General features: G+C 25.8%; 2 protein-coding genes, 1 long non-coding RNA gene and 1 pseudogene across 5 annotated transcripts; 2 read left to right on the top strand and 2 right to left on the bottom strand.

Moving 5' to 3' along the window:
- Window positions 1–1,280: 1,280 nt before the first annotated feature.
- On the top strand, window positions 1,281–2,088 carry LOC114131277 (uncharacterized; annotated as a pseudogene).
- A 46-nt stretch (window positions 2,089–2,134) lies between these two features.
- Window positions 2,135–7,641, bottom strand: LOC114131281 (chromatin accessibility complex protein 1-like). 2 transcript variants are annotated; one of them, XM_050207412.1, is made up of 5 exons: window positions 6,647–7,641; window positions 5,467–5,514; window positions 4,223–4,389; window positions 3,407–3,518; window positions 2,135–2,359 (listed from the first exon to the last, which is right to left on the bottom strand). In XM_050207412.1, the coding sequence occupies exons 3-5, from the start codon at window positions 4,319–4,321 to the stop codon at window positions 2,223–2,225; spliced, it is 348 nt and encodes a 115-aa protein (XP_050063369.1). In that variant the 5' UTR covers window positions 4,322–4,389; window positions 5,467–5,514; window positions 6,647–7,641; the 3' UTR covers window positions 2,135–2,222. The 2 variants fall into 2 exon arrangements, with proteins under 2 accessions (XP_050063369.1, XP_027852260.2); XM_027996459.2 differs by lacking the exons at window positions 5,467–5,514; window positions 6,647–7,641 and adding an exon at window positions 4,457–4,998.
- A 140-nt stretch (window positions 7,642–7,781) lies between these two features.
- On the bottom strand, window positions 7,782–20,149 carry LOC114131280 (ATP-dependent DNA/RNA helicase DHX36-like). 2 transcript variants are annotated; one of them, XR_007606113.1, is made up of 19 exons: window positions 19,200–20,149; window positions 18,473–18,622; window positions 18,223–18,407; window positions 17,713–17,858; window positions 17,470–17,635; window positions 12,373–12,553; window positions 11,768–11,960; window positions 11,452–11,626; window positions 11,211–11,359; window positions 11,046–11,135; window positions 10,743–10,954; window positions 10,580–10,657; window positions 10,130–10,518; window positions 9,886–10,071; window positions 9,482–9,813; window positions 9,094–9,400; window positions 8,726–8,844; window positions 8,331–8,428; window positions 7,959–7,998 (listed from the first exon to the last, which is right to left on the bottom strand). XR_007606113.1 is itself a non-coding variant. In XM_027996458.2 (18 exons), exons 1-18 carry the CDS (start codon window positions 19,246–19,248, stop codon window positions 7,932–7,934), a joined length of 3,153 nt encoding a protein of 1,050 aa, XP_027852259.2. In that variant the 5' UTR covers window positions 19,249–19,709; the 3' UTR covers window positions 7,782–7,931. The 2 variants fall into 2 exon arrangements, 1 of the variants encoding a protein (XP_027852259.2); XM_027996458.2 differs by lacking the exon at window positions 8,726–8,844 and having other exon boundaries at window positions 7,782–7,998; window positions 19,200–19,709.
- Window positions 20,150–20,417: 268 nt separating this feature from the next.
- LOC126552702 (uncharacterized) lies at window positions 20,418–20,913 on the top strand. The gene is made up of 2 exons (XR_007606119.1): window positions 20,418–20,671; window positions 20,745–20,913. It is a non-coding gene; the product is annotated as an uncharacterized LOC126552702 (long non-coding RNA).
- Window positions 20,914–21,724: the final 811 nt, after the last annotated feature.

Raw genomic sequence — 21,724 nt, 5'->3', positions numbered from 1 at the left:
ATGAGTTGGCCTATAATTTCTAAGATGAAAATATTAATAGTATCATAAAAATAAATAATAAATGTACAAACTGAACATTGCGTATTTATTATCTATTAGTTATTTCATTAAGTTTTTTACTTTTTTGAATAACAACATACTTTTCAATTTTATGTTTTGAATCAGAGTATTTTTTAGAGTATTTTAATACAACAACTTGAAATTCAAAAAGTATAGCTTATGTATGTATTTATGAGTATTTAAAGTTTAGTAAACAGAGAAATATAGACCAACATTTTGTGGGGTATTTCCTTACCTCTCCACTATGCTTACAAAAACTTTAAATAGTGATCTCATATAATATTACTCATTCGATTTTCAAAATTGTTCCATTGATTATTCTTAAGAATATTATATCAAAAATGGATGCCATTTAAAAAAGTAGAAACTTAAAAACATTAAAATTATAAATTTTCTTCTTAAATATTATTTTATTTTAACTGGAAGCTGCAGTATAAAAAAAAAAATAAAAAAAATAAAAAATTATTAATTATGTATAAAAAATTGTTTTCAAAAACATTAGATAATAGATTATGGAATATGAGTGTTGTTTGATAAAAGAATCGCCATATGTATTATGAAACTGAAAAAATACAAATAACAAGCGCAGGTTTCGTTTTCCCGTTCGACACTTATATAATATAATAGTAGAGGTATATTAAGCCACTCTACGCGAATTTTGTCCCCCAAAACAAGACGCACGTAGAAAATCTATAATATAACATTTATTCTACAATTATTTTAGGTACAGAAATCGAACGTTTTATATTAGTATATATTATATATAATATTTAAAAAATAAATAATATGGTTTGAACTTTTAACGCGCTACATTTCGACCTTGACGTGCGCATTAAGCATACAATACCATAGGTATAGTGTTTGCAGAATGTGTCTGAATGAATTGACTAGGTATATCTAAATGATCAATACAGTTAAATCTTCCAAATACGTGCTCCATATTCATATAATATAGTATCGATGTACATTGTACATATATCGTTCGATCACCGCATATATGTCGGCGAATTTACAGTCATATAAGTGTATAACGAATATATAATATAAATTATTATGCGTTCGTCCGTGCAATGTCAGCAACACGGTATTATTATGAAGACCGAAATCGTACGGTGTCGAAGCCTGTATGTACTAACAGGTGACTGGCGAGTAGCGACAAACAAAAGGTATATTATTAAATAATGATATTGTTTTGTGTATGACACGTAACTCTCCTCTAGGCTCTAATTGACAAAACATGTCGTCTATACCTGCATAACCACACGCTAAGAACATTGGCACTGGTTGCGATATATTTATAATTAATAATACACCATTTTCATTTTCACCGGCCCACATGCCAAGCGATTTAATTATTTGATTTTCGGCCGATTGATTATTTTATTTTATAGCACCATCAAGCATCGCGTGGGGAACGATGTGCGAAACTGCAGATCCGTCGTCGTCGTGCACGCTGTCAGGACTGGGGAACGGCAATGTCATCGCGATCAATCACGAACGACTCAAAGACTTGACGGACGAAGTGTTCAACGAGGTTCTGAAAAAAAACAGCGTATTGTGAGACATTACCGAACAACGTGACATTGGGAGAAGTCTATTTACAAATCGCAGTCGAACACGACCGAACGATAACCGTGCACATGGAACGTTTTGACGGCATTTTCATCCCGATCGTTGTCAGTATAATATATTATTAATGTAACATAAAGGTCTCGAAATTGACAAAAATAAATATCGTGTTTAGGTAAAAAATTGCATTTTATAATTTATGATCACTGATATTTTTAGGTACAGAAGAATGGAGCAAAAGTGGCAGACTTGAAAAACAGCATTCTAAGAAAAATTACATTACATTTAAAAAGAGCTGATGAAAGAGCAAAAACCAGTTGGAGACGAATATGGAAAACGTATTGGTTGAGTTGTGATGGAAAGTTAAAGCATGATCATGATTTACTATCAAAGTATATGGAAAACAACTCAAAACTGGTATTTGTAAAACGATTTAGAGAAAAAAACATTCACGATTAGTAACTTAAAATTAATACTTTAATATTAAAATACTTATACAATGATTTATAAATGGAAAAATTAAAAAAAAAAAAAATAAAACAATGTATACTGTTAGTTAACTGTATAAATTATACAACTGAATAAAATATATATCAATTGTCTGATAACATTGAAGATGTTGAAGAATGTGCTGTTTGAGAACCGTTATCATTGTCCTCGCCAACTTCTGAGGATTCCTTGCCAACCAATTTATAGTATTCAGCCATGGTAATTTTTTTTGGTAAAACCTCTAGAAAACAAAATAGGTATATTCTCATGTTAATTAATTTTATATTTTAATTGTAAAGCTTATTTATTATAGCATATTTTAAGCATCAACTATTATAACAATAAAACATAATTGTGTAAACATAAAATATTATATAAGTAAATCATAATGTAAGTGATATGATATTGCTAAAACCAGAATCTAACCATCACCAAAAGATAAACATTCAGGCTGGCAAAATGTATTAGATATACTAATATATTTTTTTTAAGTGTTAAAAAAGTAAAAACTACCTAATTATTATAAAAAAATTATGTAATATAGTTGTCAGGCCAATGACAATCCTAAGTTATATCACCAGGAACCTACCAGTATCCCGGTAATTGACTACAGTAAGGCCGTTTAATGACAATACATAACAAAATAAAGCTCGGATTAAAAGCAGTAAGATATCACACATTAAGTAAAATGTTCATAAAATATTCAAAACTTTTTTTAAGAAATATCAAGAAAAGTCTATTTATTGTATATTTACACCACTTATTTATAGCAATAACATTGGCCTTCACAAAGCTTAAACACTGGTGTATATGGGTAGAAAAATAATGCTAAAATGAAATTCATGAGTGAATTATCTTAAAAGTATTGAGCTCAACATAGCTAAGAAAACATCCAAAATCTCAATGAATAGAATATTATGTACAAAAATTAGGAGTCAATTGATTCAGTAGTCTAAACGCCTTGAAGTTTCAGACAAACGTGCATTTGTTTTTTTAATTATAGAACAGGAATCATTAACTGGCAAATTACGGATACATTTTTTACAGATTTGAATGGTCATGTAATTATAAAATACTGCATGCTAAACAATTTTAAAATCTGAAAAAACTACTGTTTGACCTCCCATGCATCCCTTTTCATTTTTATAAGTAATAAAACGTCAACTTTGGTTTCACTTTTTATAAAAATTATAATTAGGATAATCTAAATAAAACCCTCATTTTTAGTATCTACAATTCATTATTGTGAAAAAATTACTTATAAAACATAAATGAAAATAAAATTTACCTCTAAGGAAATCCATATTTTCATTTTCTTCCACAGCTTTGGCAAGATCATTATATTTTAAGTGTCTTTGTCCTTTAAGAGCATCTTGTACCAGTTTTTGTATAAATAACTCCTAAAATACAATAAATAATTGTTTCTCATAAATAAACCAGTTTCAAAACAAAGATTAAATATAATCCTAAACTTTAATACAATAACAAATTCGGGAAATTGGCCAAAGCGACATGAGAATCTGGTGTCATAATGTATAAATTAATAAACATACAAATAAAAATGTAAAAGTATTAACATTTATAAATTTTATAGTTGAAGTACCAACAAAGGGTTACTTAAAAATTGTTATATTTTATTTTCTTGCCATATTCTAATTATTTTGTAAGGTTGCATTGTATATTTTCTAAAAAAAAAAATAAAAAATAAATACTTTTTCTAAAGTATCAATATTAAAATTCACTTTTTAAGAATTTCAACTGTAAATATACATTTAAATGTATTTTTATACTTGCCTAATTTAATGTCTTATTGTTTATCTAATTTAAAAATAATACCTAGGTACCTATATACCATTGTAATGTATGATTAATTATATCTATAATTTAATAATACTCTAATACTTAAAATTATCCTTTAAAATAAACTCAAAATTGTATAGAAACTTTAATAATGCAATAAACTAAAAGTTTAACTAAGAAATGACCATTATTATAATATGTTAAGTAGACACCGTTATAATAATGAAATAATAAAATTAATCACAGAAGTTAATAAGTAGTATAATCCAATTGAAATATTGAAATAAAAATATTCTATTCTTACAGTTGCTTTAGTGACAACGTGCAATGCCGGTAATCCTATATTTTCTATATCTGGTGTACTCTTCATGATGGTACGTACTCTTGATATGGGTAAATGCATACCTTTAGATTTTGGAGTTTTTGATTTATTTTCATTTGGATCATTTTGGTCTGTACTAGTACTGGGATCTAAAATAAAATACATATTTAATGCAAAAAAAAAAAAATGTTATATAAATACAAAAGTAGTACTCACTGTTCAAAGCTGACATAATTAATGATTTAAAACAACTTTAAGTACTCAGAATTAGTAAATAAAAACTAGTATGAATTTTGATAAACGATTGTTTTTGAAAATGTTTTCAAGTAATAGCAAGTAACAATCTTTAAAAGTTCAAAATTGTATGCTTAGACGTACAGTAATGATGCAGCTTTATAATGGTCATAAACTTAATGAATGAACTATAACCTACATAAGATATGATGTAATAAGTTTATAACCACGTTTTCCTTATTTCATCCAAACGCTCATGTTTTGTTTACACAAATTGATAACAACGGTCGTTCAATATCAGAATAATAATAAATGATAACACCGATATATTATCAGAGAGAATATAGAATAAGGGTACGTTATTATCATGAATATTAGAGTAAAGACACCGATCTATACAAATTAAAGTGGCCCCTGATGTATAACATCCGCCAGAGAGCGCTGCAGAACTCAGTTATAATGTTGTAACATTAGAAGCATAGGAAATTATGTGATATTTTGTTATTTTGTCCTAAACTATTCAATTTGTGAACAAATATTATAAAATATAATTCAAAGAACAGATTTATTTTAATAAGAACAATATAAATTTACACTAAAAGATATTTAATATATTAATTATTTGAAATAATATTAATGTATCTAAGACTAAGTACTTAAATTTATTTTTTCCTAATATATGATTTTATTATATAATGTATTATTTTATTTAATCTTTTTCTTATTTATATATAACTTGGTTACAAATTTATAATGATCTATAATGTTTTAATTGTTGATCATTTATAATTACTAAAGAAGAAAATTTAGTCCAAACAATAGCGTGATAAAAATAATACAAACATCATAACTACATTTATTTTTCAAAACCAAAAGCATGGCAATTTTTGACATGTTTTGATATAAAATATAGTAAACATTATCATAATACTATACTACTATGATAATTATTTTATAAATTCTATTTATATTAACACCAAATATTTGTTTACCTTAAATCAATATACCATGTTGTAAATTCATGTTTTCTGATTATATATCTGTAAAAAATATTTAAATTGCAAAGAAAAATGCATGATTACTTTTTATATTAAGCCATTAATAATGCATTTGCAATTAACATATAATACAGGGTGCGGCATAAGTCGGTTCCCCAATTAACACAACAAATTAAATATGTATATTGTATATAGATTTATTAGATATTATAATAATAAATTAATTATTAATAACAATAATAATCAGTTTTTCGATAACAAAACAGCGGGAACCGACTTATGCCGCACCCTGTATAACTCTAAATGGTTTTAAAGAAAAACATATAAATATTAAATACTTAACATAAACTGAAAAAAAAATAGAATTTTTAAGTTTAAATATAAACATAAGAAAAGTATTTTTTATATATTTGAATAAAAAGGTTAAAATAAAGTATTTAAAACAACATAATAATAATAATTATCCAAATACTCACGTTTAATTCTAGTAATTAAAATGTATTGTGAAGAATCGTTAATTATAATCACATTAAATGCCTCACAAGTTACTACTATATTTTAATTTGTTTTATAATGAAAGTAATATTTACAATATTCCATCATAAACGTATCTGCCGGTATTTTTATGTTGGTTTAATAATAATGATGAGTGTATGCGCCCAACTAGAGGGGCTACCCGAAGGACCACTCCGCGACGTCCGAGAGCGAATAAAATAATAAGAGTGAATGGGGGGCGTGGATAGGCAACTTCATATACCCGATGCCTTGTTATAACCAGGTAGGCAATCTGAGGTGCACTATGACAACGACGTCATGGACAGGAGAGGATACACAAGGGAAATAGGATATGTCAATTTAGTTATTAGGGAGGAGCTCTGTGGGCGATTCGATTTGGTGTAATGACCACAGAGCTTACATGACTAGGCAAAACAATTAAAAACTACTTAAAATTAAGCGGAGTCTGGAGGCAGTGGGCAACACTCGAGGAACCTGATGATCTGCCGACCTGAGCGGCCTCCCATACACCGCCGCGAGTGCTGTCGGTCTTACGCGGATGTGAGCAACACGATGATCAGCCGGAGGTGTCCTACGTGATGTTGGTGACGACACCAGAACAACTAACCAAGACAACTAACGTAGACAGATATGCCGTATGTAGGAATGTAGGACTAACCTTCAGTGAGAGTCGGCGTGGCGACAAGTCGGGTGGTGAATAAAATAATAACGCACCAATGTTTGGACGCCTGATTGGCAAAAAAGAGTATAATAAATTCGAGCCGCACTGGCAACGAATAACAATAAAAATACAAGTATAATAATATAACACGTTTTGATAATATTGCGCTCAATGCGACTTAATAAAAAATATTCCAAAAAAACAGAAAAAAGACGCCAATCGCTACAGTAGCGGGCGAACCGAAAAAATTTCGTACGACACAGACAAAAGTAATTACGACAGAGAGAAAAAATAATAATAATAAAGGGCGTTGACCGCAAAATAATAACAATAATAATAATAATAATAATGATATAAAACAAAAGATAATAAAACATATGTGACCAAAGACCGACCAATAATCTTTCACCAGAAAATAATATAATACAAAGAGAATAAATAACAATAATATTATAATAATTACACAACTACATAAATGGAGTGGTGGATGGAGAGGAAGGAAGGTAATTACGATGTTGTCATCGCTCAGACCACCATCCCGCGATAACACATTGATTAGCGCGAACAATGAGTATTATTTTATTAATATAAATAATTTATCACCAAAACCCAACCAAGCACCAACAAGTTGCTTCATCTAATAAATTTCAGATTCTCAAATTAAGATTTCAACTTAAAATGTATTTAATAAAATTAAAAATATTTTAATTGTTATAGGTAAAATTGTATAAACTATATTGAAATACAAAATATTTTACATCACTAAAAAAAAAAACTATTAATTCTACATGACAGAATTATATATTAAAATATGTTAATATGTTTTAGGACAATAATTACATTGGCACCCGGTTTCCTTAGTAATTAATTGATTAAAATATACATATACAGTCATACAGATGTCCTATAAGTCCCGTATCACCCTTATATCTCCATGGGAAATCTATATATTTAAACGCAGTTTTTTTTACAATACTAAATATGGAAATTCTGATTGAATGACATAAAATAAATTTTTTTTTTTTAAATTCAAAAATTCAAAAAAAAATTTTTATGCATTTAAGATTTTTCAATTTTTCAAAAAAAAAAAAAAATATTAAAATTGAATACAAATTGACCAAGTTAGAGCAAGTTATGTTTTTAAATAATTGTAATAAAAAAATCAATATAAATATAATATAATTAAATATATTGATTTTCCATGGAGATATTAAGGGTGATACGGGACTTATGGGACATACTGTATATTAAAATAAAATCATAATATATTACAAAGTTAAATTTAAAACCTAAAAGGAAATTCTATTATACCAGGATGTTCTTCTGCGGATACAAGATCAACCACAAGTCTGAAAAATAATTTATTATTATTAGTGATTAAATTAAAAATATTACTGACGCATAAAAAATATCCATGCATGAGCAATTTTAAACATTATTTATTTAAATGTATATAAAAAAATTAAGTTATTAAAAATAATTTAATGAGTTTTAAAAATAATACATAATTTTTTTTTTTATTATTATTTTGAAATATGATAACTAAAAATATCATACATTTTTAAACTAATAACACAAATAATTTAATTTTAAAATATTATTAAATTAATTATTAAATCCTAATTCATAGAGCATTTAAGTATGTATAACTACATAATTTATTAAATATTTTAATATTTACTTAAGAGCTTTCCCACTGCCTGAATTTGAATTAAAACTTATTTCTTCAGGATGTGACATTAGATGATCAATCAACCACTTCAATCTTTTTCTTACTTGCTAAAAATGTAAAAACAATGATAGTATTATAATTATATTAATTCATTAATGATTAATATACACATTCAGCAATGTTTCTCGTGTAAAATATTATATTAAATGAGTCACTATTAATTATTTGTAAGTATTAATATTGGTTTATCAAATACTGTAGTGTTTTTCTAAATAAATAATTAAATTATTATTTAGGATTTTAAAAATTTACTTAGAAAACAAATAAAAAGGTTATACGATAATAAATAATCACAGAATTACTATTATTTGTATATTTGTCTATCGAATATCAGTTAAATTTACTTTTGGCTCAGTCTTTGCCTTCCTTATTTTTCAATTATCATACTACATCAGAAGCTAGTTCATACAGATTGGCTATATTATATTATGCCCCATCTTGAATATACATCCATGACACAAAACTATAATATAATATACCAAAATAATTAATTATAATATATTAGTTAAAAATATGCATTTGAATAAAAATTATTGTTAAAACCGTCAAATTTAATAAAACTGATGTACCAAACAATTAATAAATAAACTCAATATTAAAATATTTTTGATTGATACCCAATAATAAAATACAAATTAATGTGTTAGATTCATTAATGTAGTATAATTATTAAATCTACAAAATAATTAATAATTGAAAATTATATAATCACCTTAATAAAAACTGCTATTCTATTAGAACAAGTGAAATTTATTTGAGGGTTAAGACTAAAAGTAACTTGGTCAGTTTTTTCACCAGTTATTTTGAGACTTTTTGCAAACAGCACCACAGGAAATGGATAAATCATAGTGGTATCATGCAAAAATATTGAAGTGGTCTTTAGTTTTGTGTGGTATAGTAATAAAGGGCTCTCATAGTAACAATCAATTGAATTCACAGACTTGGGATGAATTTCCACTTTTCCATCTTCAGCAGTAATAAATTTAGAAAATTTATGACCATTTGTTTTAATCTCGGGACTTTAAAATAACAATTATTAGTTTAGAAGTTATATATTATATTGTTTTAAAAACATTTTTTAATTGATTAATTTTACTTACTAAGAAACAGCAATATTGGGACACAAACCAGCAGTTAGAACACATTTCAAAAGCTTAATATTATTTGAATTCTGATTGTACTCAAAAGCTGTATAGGTGGGCGTTTTGATAAATCCAAGATCACATAAATATTTAGCGTATTGAGATTTTAATTCATGCAACATGTTCATTGTATTCAACATTAGGAAATTTTCTTTACAAAACTCCCATGCTTTATTTTCTCGTTTTGCTAATAAAAATTTACTCATAACTCTTGTGACCATAAGATGATCACTTTGATGTCCTTCATCCATTTTTTTTTTAATTTCACAGCATTGATATTCCTTGTTTGTCTAAATAATAAAAAATATTATTAACATACAAGAAAAAATAGAACCAAATAATGTAATTAATAAATTACTTACTGGCATGACAAAAGGATCTTTAAAATTTAAACTAGCAGCAATTGTCATTATTGGACTCAAGCAACTAAACATTGCACCTAAGATAATCATTTTACCTTCAAGTGGCCCGATTGGTAATTTTGCTAGATGAAAACCTAATGGAGTCAAATTTTCTTTTTCGTCTAAAGCATTCAAGTCTATCAATAGCTACAAAACAAATAGTTATTATGGTACATTTAATAGAGTAAAATAAACTATAACATACTTTTAAAGCTACTTCGAGAGTTTTGGTTTCTGGTGGATTCATTACTTTCTCCAAGAACGGTGTTACCATACCAACTTGTAATATTTTAGCTTGAAGTATTACTTCTTCTAAGCTTGTCCGCATCATTTCAGGTAATACATAATCACTAAATGATCTTTCACGCCCTCTTGTATATAAATGATAACAAATACCAGGTCTCACACGACCTGCTCTGCCCCGACGTTGTCTAGAATTAGCTAAGCTCACCCATTCTTCATTAAGAGTTCCAATGTTGTTTTCTGCATCAAATCCTTTCAACTTCATCCGACCATTATTAATTACATAAACTACATCATCTATAGTAACTGAAGTTTCTGCTATGTTTGTGGATAATATGATCTTACGAACACCTATTATAATTCTAAAATTATACACAAATATACTTAAAGAATTTAAATAATTAAAGCTTACCCGGAGGTGGTGATTCAAAAACAAATTTTTGAGATACAGTAGGTAACATGGAATGCAAAGGAATTAATATATATCGAGCTGCAAAATAAAAAATAGGTAATATATACACATAATTGAATAAAAATAAACTTTAATTCTAAATTTATACAACATTATACTTTACATGTATTTCCAAAGCCTTTATCTTTTAAAATTTTAGTCAGTTTTGATATTTGGTCCCATCCCGAAAGAAACACAAGTATTGCACCATAATCTTTATTATTACAAATGTAATAAATGAGTTCTAAAATTAATTCATAATCTGTGTCTTCAGACATTGGATTTTCCAACCAATTTAATAATGATAAAGGAAATTTATTGAATCTCCTCATTTCACTACAAAATATTTATTATTAAAATATTAACATTGGTTATCTCTTCACAATTAATATACATATAAATACACATCTTCCAAAAGTATACTTACTTTACATAAGGAATTACAAAATCACTAAATGGATCACCAAGCTTTGTTTTGCGAGATTTTTGTGTTTGTTTTTTAGGAAAATATCTAAACCTATAATCAGCAATAATTATCTTACAAATAAATAAAATTATCATGTATTAGCAATTATACAAAATATGAACTAACTTATTTAATGTGTAGATATCTTCTAAGTATAGTTCTTCAACTGGATATGTGAATCCAGGTACATTCAAAGATGGACAATCATTATAATACTTAGAAAATACTGCAGAATTTAATGTTGCACTCATTAATATAACTTTAATATCAGGTCTCTGCATAAATAATATTAAAAAAAAATAATAATAAAATAATTTAAACAAATACCATGCACACAATAATATAATAAACAGATTTATTTAATTACAACAGGTATGATGCTCTTGAGAATAGTTAAAGTAAAATCACTAATGGTATCACGTTCATGTATTTCATCAATAATAATATGTGAATAACAATTTAAAGCTGAATCTCTTTGAATATGTTGAAGTAAAATACCAGTGGTACAAAACAGTATAGATCCATATTCACGTTCCAGTTTTCTAAAATATAATAAATCAATCTACAATTTACTTAACATTATAACCCTGTATCTTAAAAAATAAAGCATTTATAAGTTAATATCTTAGTATTTCACATCTTAGATAAAAATATAATAATATGCTTTATAAAATGTATCATACTTTTCCAGTTTGATTTGATAACCAACACTTGCTTCTCCTACATGCTCAGCTCTTTCATCAGCAACACGTTCAGCCACTGATATAACGCTGATTCTTCTTGGTTGAGTACAAACAATTCTACATGTTGAACCACGGTCAGACATAATAGCATCATCAAGAATGAATTGGGCCATTTGAGTAGTTTTACCACAGCCTATGTAGGATTAAAAAAAAAAAAGAAAAAAAAATTATAATTAAATTTTACACGATGACTGTGTATATTTTTTTGTAAGTTTTCACCCAGTGCACATGTCACTTTTATAAAAATAACACAAATATTTTTTCATGTATGATCATACATTCAAATAGCGTATAAATACATATTTTAAAATGTACGTTTAATAACGCTAAATAATAATAAAATAACATTCAGCAACGTGTATAAACCATTTATTTAAATATACATTGGATGCCAAATAGCGTCAGTACACAGCTAACGTATTAATAAGTAAGTATTGATACTTGATAGTATTAATCTGTTATATTTTATAAATTATAATTCGTAAAAAAGACAATTAACGTAAATTCATATAAAAAAATAAATAGTTATTATAATAATTACCTACCTGTTTCGCCACTTATCAGTATAACTTGATTCTTATGAATCAGTTCTAAAATTTCATCTTTTTTGCTATAAAAAGGCAGTTTCTTTCTGATTTCACACATAGATCTATACTTGACAGTTTCACGTTTATTTTCAAGTTCATTTCTCAAATATGCATTTTTTGATTCATCATTTTGAAGCTTCTAAAATTTATAAATTAGGTAAATATAAATTTTTTTAAATAACCAAAAATATATATATATAACTTATAATACATATTAAAATGTAGAGCACTAATTAAAAGTATAATATTCATTAGTTAATTTCCTATCTAAATTGAATATATTTTTTTATAATTAATCAAATTCTAATAACTGGTACAGTGTCACAGTAGTAATATGAAAGTTCTAATAGGACACTACACACGTATGCATTGTTTTTGTCTTACAAAGACTTAACATAGCAAATGTTCCCATTAGATATACAATTTAAAATTTTAAAATTAAGAGGACGCCACACTGGTCATTTTCAGCCGTAAAAGCATGTCCACGGAATTTTAAAATAACGGCATCAAAAAGTGGTTTTAGAGTAAAAATACCTATAACGAAATTTATAGAAAACAATATTTAGGAGAGAACCTGATTTATGTTATTTTTAAATATTACGTATTCAAAAAGTAAGAGTTAATGTTAAATAAAATGTTTTTGTTCCTTTAATTACGAACTGTATATTTAGATTAATACAAAACCCAAACCATAAGATTCCCTCCAAAATATTGTTCTCTACAAATTTTATAATACCTAGGTATTTTTACTCTAAATCACTTTTTGATGTCATTTTTTTGTGGATATGTTTACGTCGTTACATTTAATTGCTATTAATTGCCATCATGACATTGTGCTACTGGGCGTTGTGACAGCGATCGCGGTTTCCTCCACTACGTCAAAAAGTTAATTTCAATCACGGCTGTCTGGTGCGGTCGTGTGTCGATTATCGACGATGAGCCGACAACAGTAGCTACCAAAAATAGTTCATGCCAATTAAGGTAAATATTAATTTTATTATGTAATAATATATATACAATAATAATAAAATACATAATACATATTATATTATTATTATAATATAATCGTAACTAGCAATATGAATTGTTAGCGACTTAGCATTATATGTATAACTGAAAAATAACTGCAAATGTAGGTTAGGTTATCTAAAATGTGGTGGTGAAAAAACATACCTTTGCACCACCAGAAATTATTGAAATTGTATACCTATAAATTATAATATTATTTTCAAAAGCAAAACAAAATATAGGTATCTTTTAAATTTTTTTTTTTTATGTACCTATTATACCTAAATAAAGGTCATAATAAAGGTATAATAATTTATATATATAAATAGGTATAACATTGTAATTTTCGTGCATGTATTATACCTTATTAATTAAATTATTATCTCTATTTATAATCTAAAATTGTAAAACCATTATAGATAATTAAATTATCTATGGTAACCATAGAGTTCTATCTTATTATGTCGGGATGTATTTTATAGTGTCACAGAATATGACGTTATTACTTATTTTATGGTATTCTATTTTTCTCAACATTGTACATGCCATAATGTGTTATCCCTGGATCATTGTTCATTAATTTCTCAAAATTCAAATATCAGATGACAGCAAGTGGTATTGAACATTTTTAATATTAACTTATAGATCATATATACGTTTGAAGTTTACAATACATTTAGTCGTTTGATTTATGTTAATTATTCTTCAGACTTATATTTTTGTGCCAGTTGGTTTTATTCAAAATGAGTGAACCAAAAAAAAGAAAAACAATCCAAGATTTTTTTTAAAACAGTCTAGTGATAATAAGTTATTCAAAATATTCAAAATTTAAAAAAATTAAATAATTTATATTCATATAAAATATTAAGTAATATAATAAATCAAGTAGAGCAAGAGCATAATAAATTATCTCAGAATCTTATTCCTAGTTCCAGTTCTCAAGATGCTGGTAAGAACTTAATAAAAATAAATCTAAACATGAAATTAATGTTTCATATAGGTACTCCTTTTAAGTTTTTATATTTTGAATATTTGTTTTTTTTTCTAGAATAATTAAAAGTAAAATAACTGAATAATGAATACAATTGAAAATATTATAATACATTAATATCTATATGATGTAGCTTATCATGTAAAATCTAGTTAATGGAATTAAAAATGTTTTTTAATTAATCATATACTTAAATTCTTAATGTAGAGCTAAGATTAAATTTTTATGTTGCATTAATTAATTATACATATAATGTGTATACTACGTGTGTTAATTTTGTTGTTTTGTATATAATATTTTTGTGCATAGGTAGTTTTATTGTACAATATTATGAGGTATTTTGTGTATGTTTCACTGTTTAAATGGTCTAAAAGTATGTTCAGTAAGGTATATTTAACCATATACTGATTTATCAAATTGTTGATGTTTTGTAACCTGTTAATACCTAAAATATAGTTGTAATATCTATTGTATAAACCTATTAATTAAGAATAACTAGGTAATCAATAAAAAAGTAAATACTGTCATAAGTCATTCTCATTGTAGTTAAAAAAAAAAAAATCAAAAATCGTTAGTCACAATTTTTTTTTATAAGTGTTTGAAGTTCAAATTTTAACGAAATATTTCAAATTCACGAAAATTTACAAATAATTTTGTAGTTGAAAATTCATAAAACTTTTTGTATTTATATCTAAGGTTAAGGTTAGGTTAGGTAAGATTGATAAAAAAAAATATAACATTAAATTAAAATAATTAATTAAAAAAAATAAATAAATAATTAAATAATTAATTTTAATAATATTTAATATTTTGACCCTATGTTTTCCATAGATTTTTCTTCAATAAATTTAGAGAGAACTCGAAGCGTCATTACAGGAAAAATGTTATATCTAAGCGTTTGAATATAAAGTTTATAAGAAATTGCATAGCAATAACAATTTATGCTCAAACGATTCAAAAAGTATAAGTCGTAGATAATTGAAAATTTCCCCAGTTATTTAGAGTCATTTTTTTTACATAATTTAATTTTCAAAATATTACACTTATTTTAATGCTCTTTATAGGCATTTGAAATATTTGTTTTTGTTTATTGTTTTTTTATAAACATCGATAAAAATTTTTTGGGCCGAATCAAAATACTTGAAAATTTAATACAAAGTTCCTTATAAGTTAGTCTTATAATGATTAAAAAATTATAAGAATACAAAGGCACAATTTTTTTTTATTAACATTTGAAATTCAAATATTGACAAAAATTTGTCAAAATCATGAATATTTACAAATTATTTTGTAGTTTTGTAGGTATAATTCATAAAAATTGTTGTATAAGTAGCTCAGAGTTGAAGATTTAATACAAGATTTTCAATAAGCTTGGCTTACAAAGAACTTAAATTTTGGTGTATTCAAGCCATTAAAACATAAACCACTTTTGTCACCAACCACTATAAATTATATCCTAGGCAGTAGGCTGACAAATCATTTCTGATCAGAATTGTTTTTCGTATACAATGATACTTATCATTACATTCAAATTTAAGACATCCATTATAGTGACCTACTATACAGCCCAGCATTACTCACTTGACTACTCTTTTTTAAAAGTTCATATTTTTAATTTTTAATACATTTTAAAATATTCATAATTTGTTTAAAATTAAAATATAAAAACTAATATTTTTATTTTTTTTATTTTTGACAATAGATTAATTTTATTTGGTTTATTCTAGTATAAAAAATAACAGGATGAAATGGGTTATTTAGAATGCATAATTTTTAATACAGTGTTTTGTAAGATGAAGATAAAATGTAATCTATAACGAGAACATTATTGAGCTTATTATGTTAGTGATGTGAAATCAGTATTTCTTAGATAATATCCCTAACTTACAATATATTTTACTACAAACTAAAGTTTTTTGAACATTTTTTCTTAGAAAATTAAAATGCAAAATTTTTACTCTATTGTGGCCTTTGAAACAATTTGTAAATACTTTTACTCCTTGATATTAAAAGGATAGTCATATACAACACTTAGTCCTAAATCATTATATTAAAATAAGTTAGATTTATATGTTATGAGTACTATGATAATCACAAAAAAATTACATACAGTCAACTCTCGATAACTCGAAATTCTCAATATCTCGAATAATTAATATTCCCTTCCAAATAACAATAACACTTAATGTTAAAATAATTTTGTTAACTCGAAAATTAATTTGATAAATTTTCGATATCTCAAATTTAGTACTAAAAATAGTTTATCAAGGCGATTATTTTTCATTTATGACTTGTTTTGTAAAACCTGACCATTAGAGTTAACTAAATATTTGTAACTTATACCTTGGTAACTTCATACAACAGATTTCAGTTTAGTTTTATGTCGCCTGTTTGTTTAATCATTTGTTGTGTGTATAACAGTGTTGATACAATGGTTATTATGGTTCAAAATTAACAACATTATCACTTCTAGAAAAATGAACTTGCTTAACATTATAGAAAAATGCGAAAAGAAAAACCCTAAAATAGCCAAAGATTTTGTAATTCCAGCAAGTACGTTGTCTACAATACTAAAAAAATAAAGATGTTATTTTAAAAATCTATAATTTAAAGTTAATAAGTTAACAAATTAAATTTTTAACTTTATTTAAACCCGGCAACTTAGAAAAAAATGAAACTAAGAGAATACTCTGATATAGAATTCTATTTATTAAAATGGGTTCAACAATGTCTTGATAGAAAAATGAGAATGTAAGAAAAATTTTTTATTTTTTTTTATTTCTTAAATGTAAAAATTATTTAAAAATAAAAACATACTTTTTAAAAGTTTTTGATAACTCGAAATGTTTGGAATTTTTTTTCCCCTCTTGAATTTCGAGTTATCGAGAGTCAACTGTAAAATTTTACGCAAAGCCTATGGCTGATTCTATATATTATGTAAAAAATTTCAGAGATTCTATTACTAACTGTAATCAAATAAACTCTGGCAGCCACATAGTAATCAATATGACATATATTAAATTAAATATTACATTGTTTAAAATTTTGAAACATACCATATTACTTTGAATAGACGCGACAAGATTTTTTTCCATGGATCCAGTAATGTTATCTAAAAATTTTCTTTTGAAATTTGAATCTTCCAGTTTTTTATATCTATCAATTATGTACTCAGCATTTTCATCTACATCTTCATCTTTTAATGTCAAAAGATTTAAAGCCCTATAATTTCATTAATTCATAAGTAATAACAATTGAATTATTTAACAAAAACTACATTAAGCACTAAGCAAGCTTACTTATGATTGCTGTGAACTTTTTTATTCAGTTTTGAATTTGATATAACAGACGGTTTAATATTTTCATCAATAATTGGCATTTCTTCTTCAAGTTGTTGAAATTGCATTTCCATACGACTAATTTCTTCAATTCCTAACTTAATAAACTAAAAAAAAAAATAATTTCTTAAATTCAATTTTATTTTTACTAAGTATTACAATTAGCTACGACAATTAGGTATTAGAGAGAAACATAAGGGAACATTAATAATAATAAATATAAGTTATACAAGAAAATAAAGAGGAGAATATTAAACTAAATTAAAAAGCATGTATGGTTAAAAAATGATGATCTATCAAGTATGATATTTTTGGTGTCAAAAGGAATAATAGATGATAACAATGTTATGACAAACTAGAGCAGGTGGTAAGATTAGAAATATCATAAACCATAACGTCATTGTAGAGTGTACAGAGAAATATACTAAAACTTCAGCTTCAAAAGTTTAATCATTTTTAATAAAAACTTACACATTTTCCTTTTTCTTTTTGTTGTTTTTTCTTTATGGATTTTTGCCATAAGCGATTATATTCTTTATGCCACATATCTAATTCATGACCTGTTAAACCAGGAGGTGGCTTGATTTTAGGTCTTGTCATATCAATTATTTCTTTATCCTCTATCATACTTGCTTGTTTACGAGCATGCCATGAGTCTATAATAATTAAATAATATAATATAAAAATGTAATACAGGTAATCAATTAAAATTATATTATACCAATATTTCTTCCTTTCAAATTAGGAGGATGAAATGATCTTGAATTTTGTTCATCATTCATATTTGACGGCCCACTATTGTCCAAAAAGAAATCATCATCATCATCACCACGATTACTTTTAGATTGCTGTCTAGGTACTTTATTTTTATCTAAAATATCAAATAATAGTACTTGCAAAAAATAAATTATATATATATTATCCTTATAGTATTATTTTTCAGTTATATTGCTGAACATAGGTAATTGTAACTAAAAATAATTTGTAATGTTCGTATAGATTAGCGTTTCCTAAACTTTTTCTCTGCTGAGCCCCTTAAAAATAGTAAAAATTATTGCTATTTTCGTTTTTATACAATATACTATATAGTATATAGTATTTTTAATTTACGTCCATGGACCCCCTCTGGTATACGTGTGGACCAAAGTTTGAGAAACGCTGTTATAGATTATTAAAAGCCTAATAGTAATAAATCAAAATTTCAATATACCTACTATACCTAACTAGAATATTACCAACCAGAGTAATAGTTTATATAACACAATCTTAATAAACATAGAGATTTAGTTTATGTTCTAAAGAAGAAAAACCTTATATAATTTTGTAAAGTAAATATTGAATAATTATTAACTTGCATGAAATTGAAATGTTTATTATTACAATAATTAAAAATTAAATTGAAATCATTACAAAGATAAACATTAACACGAGGAACTATCCAATATTACCTTTAGGTCCAGTTTTCTTATTAATTTTAAAAGGTTTCATTGGCTGCATGATGATGTAAATGTTTAACAGTCAATTATTTTGTTATTATTATTATTATTATATGAGTAGTTTTAATAGTATAATCACATTTTCTGGTACAAACAGTTAATAATTACAATTCATTTTAACATCTAAGAATAGACAATAGTTAATAAAGTTCCACCAGTAGTTTAACGTTAAGCAAACTGTATACTGTGTATATTCACTGTATACTAAACTTAGGTATATATTAAAATAAATAAGAAACTATTAAACATTAAACAATAGATAAAGTTAAGAGATCAAAAATGTTCTTTGTTCTTCCTATCTCCAACGATCTATATAATAAAACGCCAAGTAGTTCGCCCGTTTCTCGATTGGGGGGGCTCTTGCTGTACTAAGCGCAGTTCCGAAAACTGAAAAAAGACTTCGCTGTGGTCGCTGCGGCCTGTCGTAATCAAAACGATAACATTGTGGCGATACGACCGATACGTCCTAACGTACACCGTCACATGTTTCACCCCGCCTTAGCACCGGCACTGTTGGGCGTTGGTTATGCAGCCTCACGGATTCGGTCATAGTCGTGAACGGTCGAAAACGTTATAAGAAAACGTCACTTTTCCGCCGTCCTGTTTTCCCGCTCATTAACTCATTTTGTATCAGTTGACACTTTGACAATTTGTTATGAAGTAATATCGTTTTGTTTCTTCGCGCGTTTTAAAGCATTTGGTAAAAAAAATCAAATCTTTGGTTTAGATGTAATGATATAAGTACTATTAAAGAGAGGTGACTTTGTGGTGGTAAAGAACAAAATGTATTGATGTAAGATATTGGTGAAATAGCATGAAAAACATTTCGTCGAATTACGTATAAAAAAATAATAAACACATCTTTTAGTATTATAAAGATTGTGATATCATAAAATTAAAGGCAAGTAAATTGATTTTAAATATCTACATTTATTTTGTTTCAATAAATTATTCACTTGGCTAGAAATCATTTTGAGTTGAAATGTCAATTATAATATTTTACATTTTTATGAAATTTTAACGTCTTTTGTTTATTTAGTTTTCGTGATATAGTGTACATTTCATGTAAAATATAATATATTAATATATATATATATATACATATATATAATAATTTCTTGTCAATTAATTTATTATTCAAACAAAATATGTGTGCTTAAATCAATAATACCTAGCATTTAGTTATGACTATCACACCTTTATGGTGCTTAAAGGTCTGATTTTTTTTTTACTTAGCTGTTTTTTTCCATGTTGTTTGACAAAGTCGAAACTTTTATTGTGGTATCCACGGGTATTCATATTAGTATTAATATATTTCAAAACGTTATCTCACAGACATTCGCCACTTCGCCAGTCAAAATTATGAACAACAAATGAGCTACATTGATTGGTTCAATGGTTGTTGTGATATAAATAAATAAATGGTAAGAATATTTGAAAGTGTATTTTTATTGATTTGATAGTTTATTATAAATGATATTATTCTGTTGATTATAGGCCTATAATAGTATTGATCTTATAATATGAACATACCACATACGAGGACTTGGATGGCACCGGGTCTTATCCGAACTCACTAGATATGTTTAATTTCTTCCTTATTATTATTATGTTTTTTTTTGGCTTAACATTTTTAATACCTACATGTTTTGTATTTATTATAGGATATCAGAGCACGTAGCAATATCGATGTTTACTAGGACAATACAGTTTTTGATTCAATAAATTATTGTAACATATATGTACCTATTTATATTGTTTTGTTATTCTCGTTTGCTTAACCTTTAGTCTTTACATATATCTTCGACCATGGGTTGGGTTGTTTCTAGACTATATTTGTACCAAACAGTACAATGTTCGTGTACTTTGATTTGGGTATCCGGTATATATTATAAAAATACATACATATATATTGGGTGTGTAAATAGGAAAACCTATAGGTGAATTGGTGAGTATTTAAAGTGTATGTTGCTTTGAGAAACGTTAACAGTGTATTTTGTAGTTGGATTTATATGATTTGTGTATTGAATAATATATAATATATAAATCATAAAGGAATCATCTGTACTTAATCAATGGATCGTGATCTTCCTATATATTCATATATAGATATATATAATTAACACAGTAATAACATTTTATATTTTTTTACTTCAAATTATGCAAATTCTATTAAACATTAATTCTGCTGTCAATGTTAGGACATATTTATTTTTTTATTATGCAACATTTAATATCATGTAGGGAAATAAATTTGGTAAACTCAAGTACCTATTGTATATTTCACCCATAGTATAGTTATATAATATATAGATAAGAAACCCAGACAAATACACAAAAATTATACATAACATTTTTCTGTGTTAAGATTTATATTATATATTATTTTGAATATAAGTACTTAATTATGTATAATTCTACATTTTTAAACTTTTGAAAAAATGTAATAAATTATAATTTATATTGTTATATCATTA

Source organism: Aphis gossypii, chromosome X, assembly GCF_020184175.1.
Source record: "Aphis gossypii isolate Hap1 chromosome X, ASM2018417v2, whole genome shotgun sequence".
Taxonomy (NCBI): Eukaryota; Metazoa; Arthropoda; class Insecta; order Hemiptera; family Aphididae; genus Aphis; species Aphis gossypii.
This window is presented reverse-complemented; position numbering and strand designations above follow the sequence as displayed.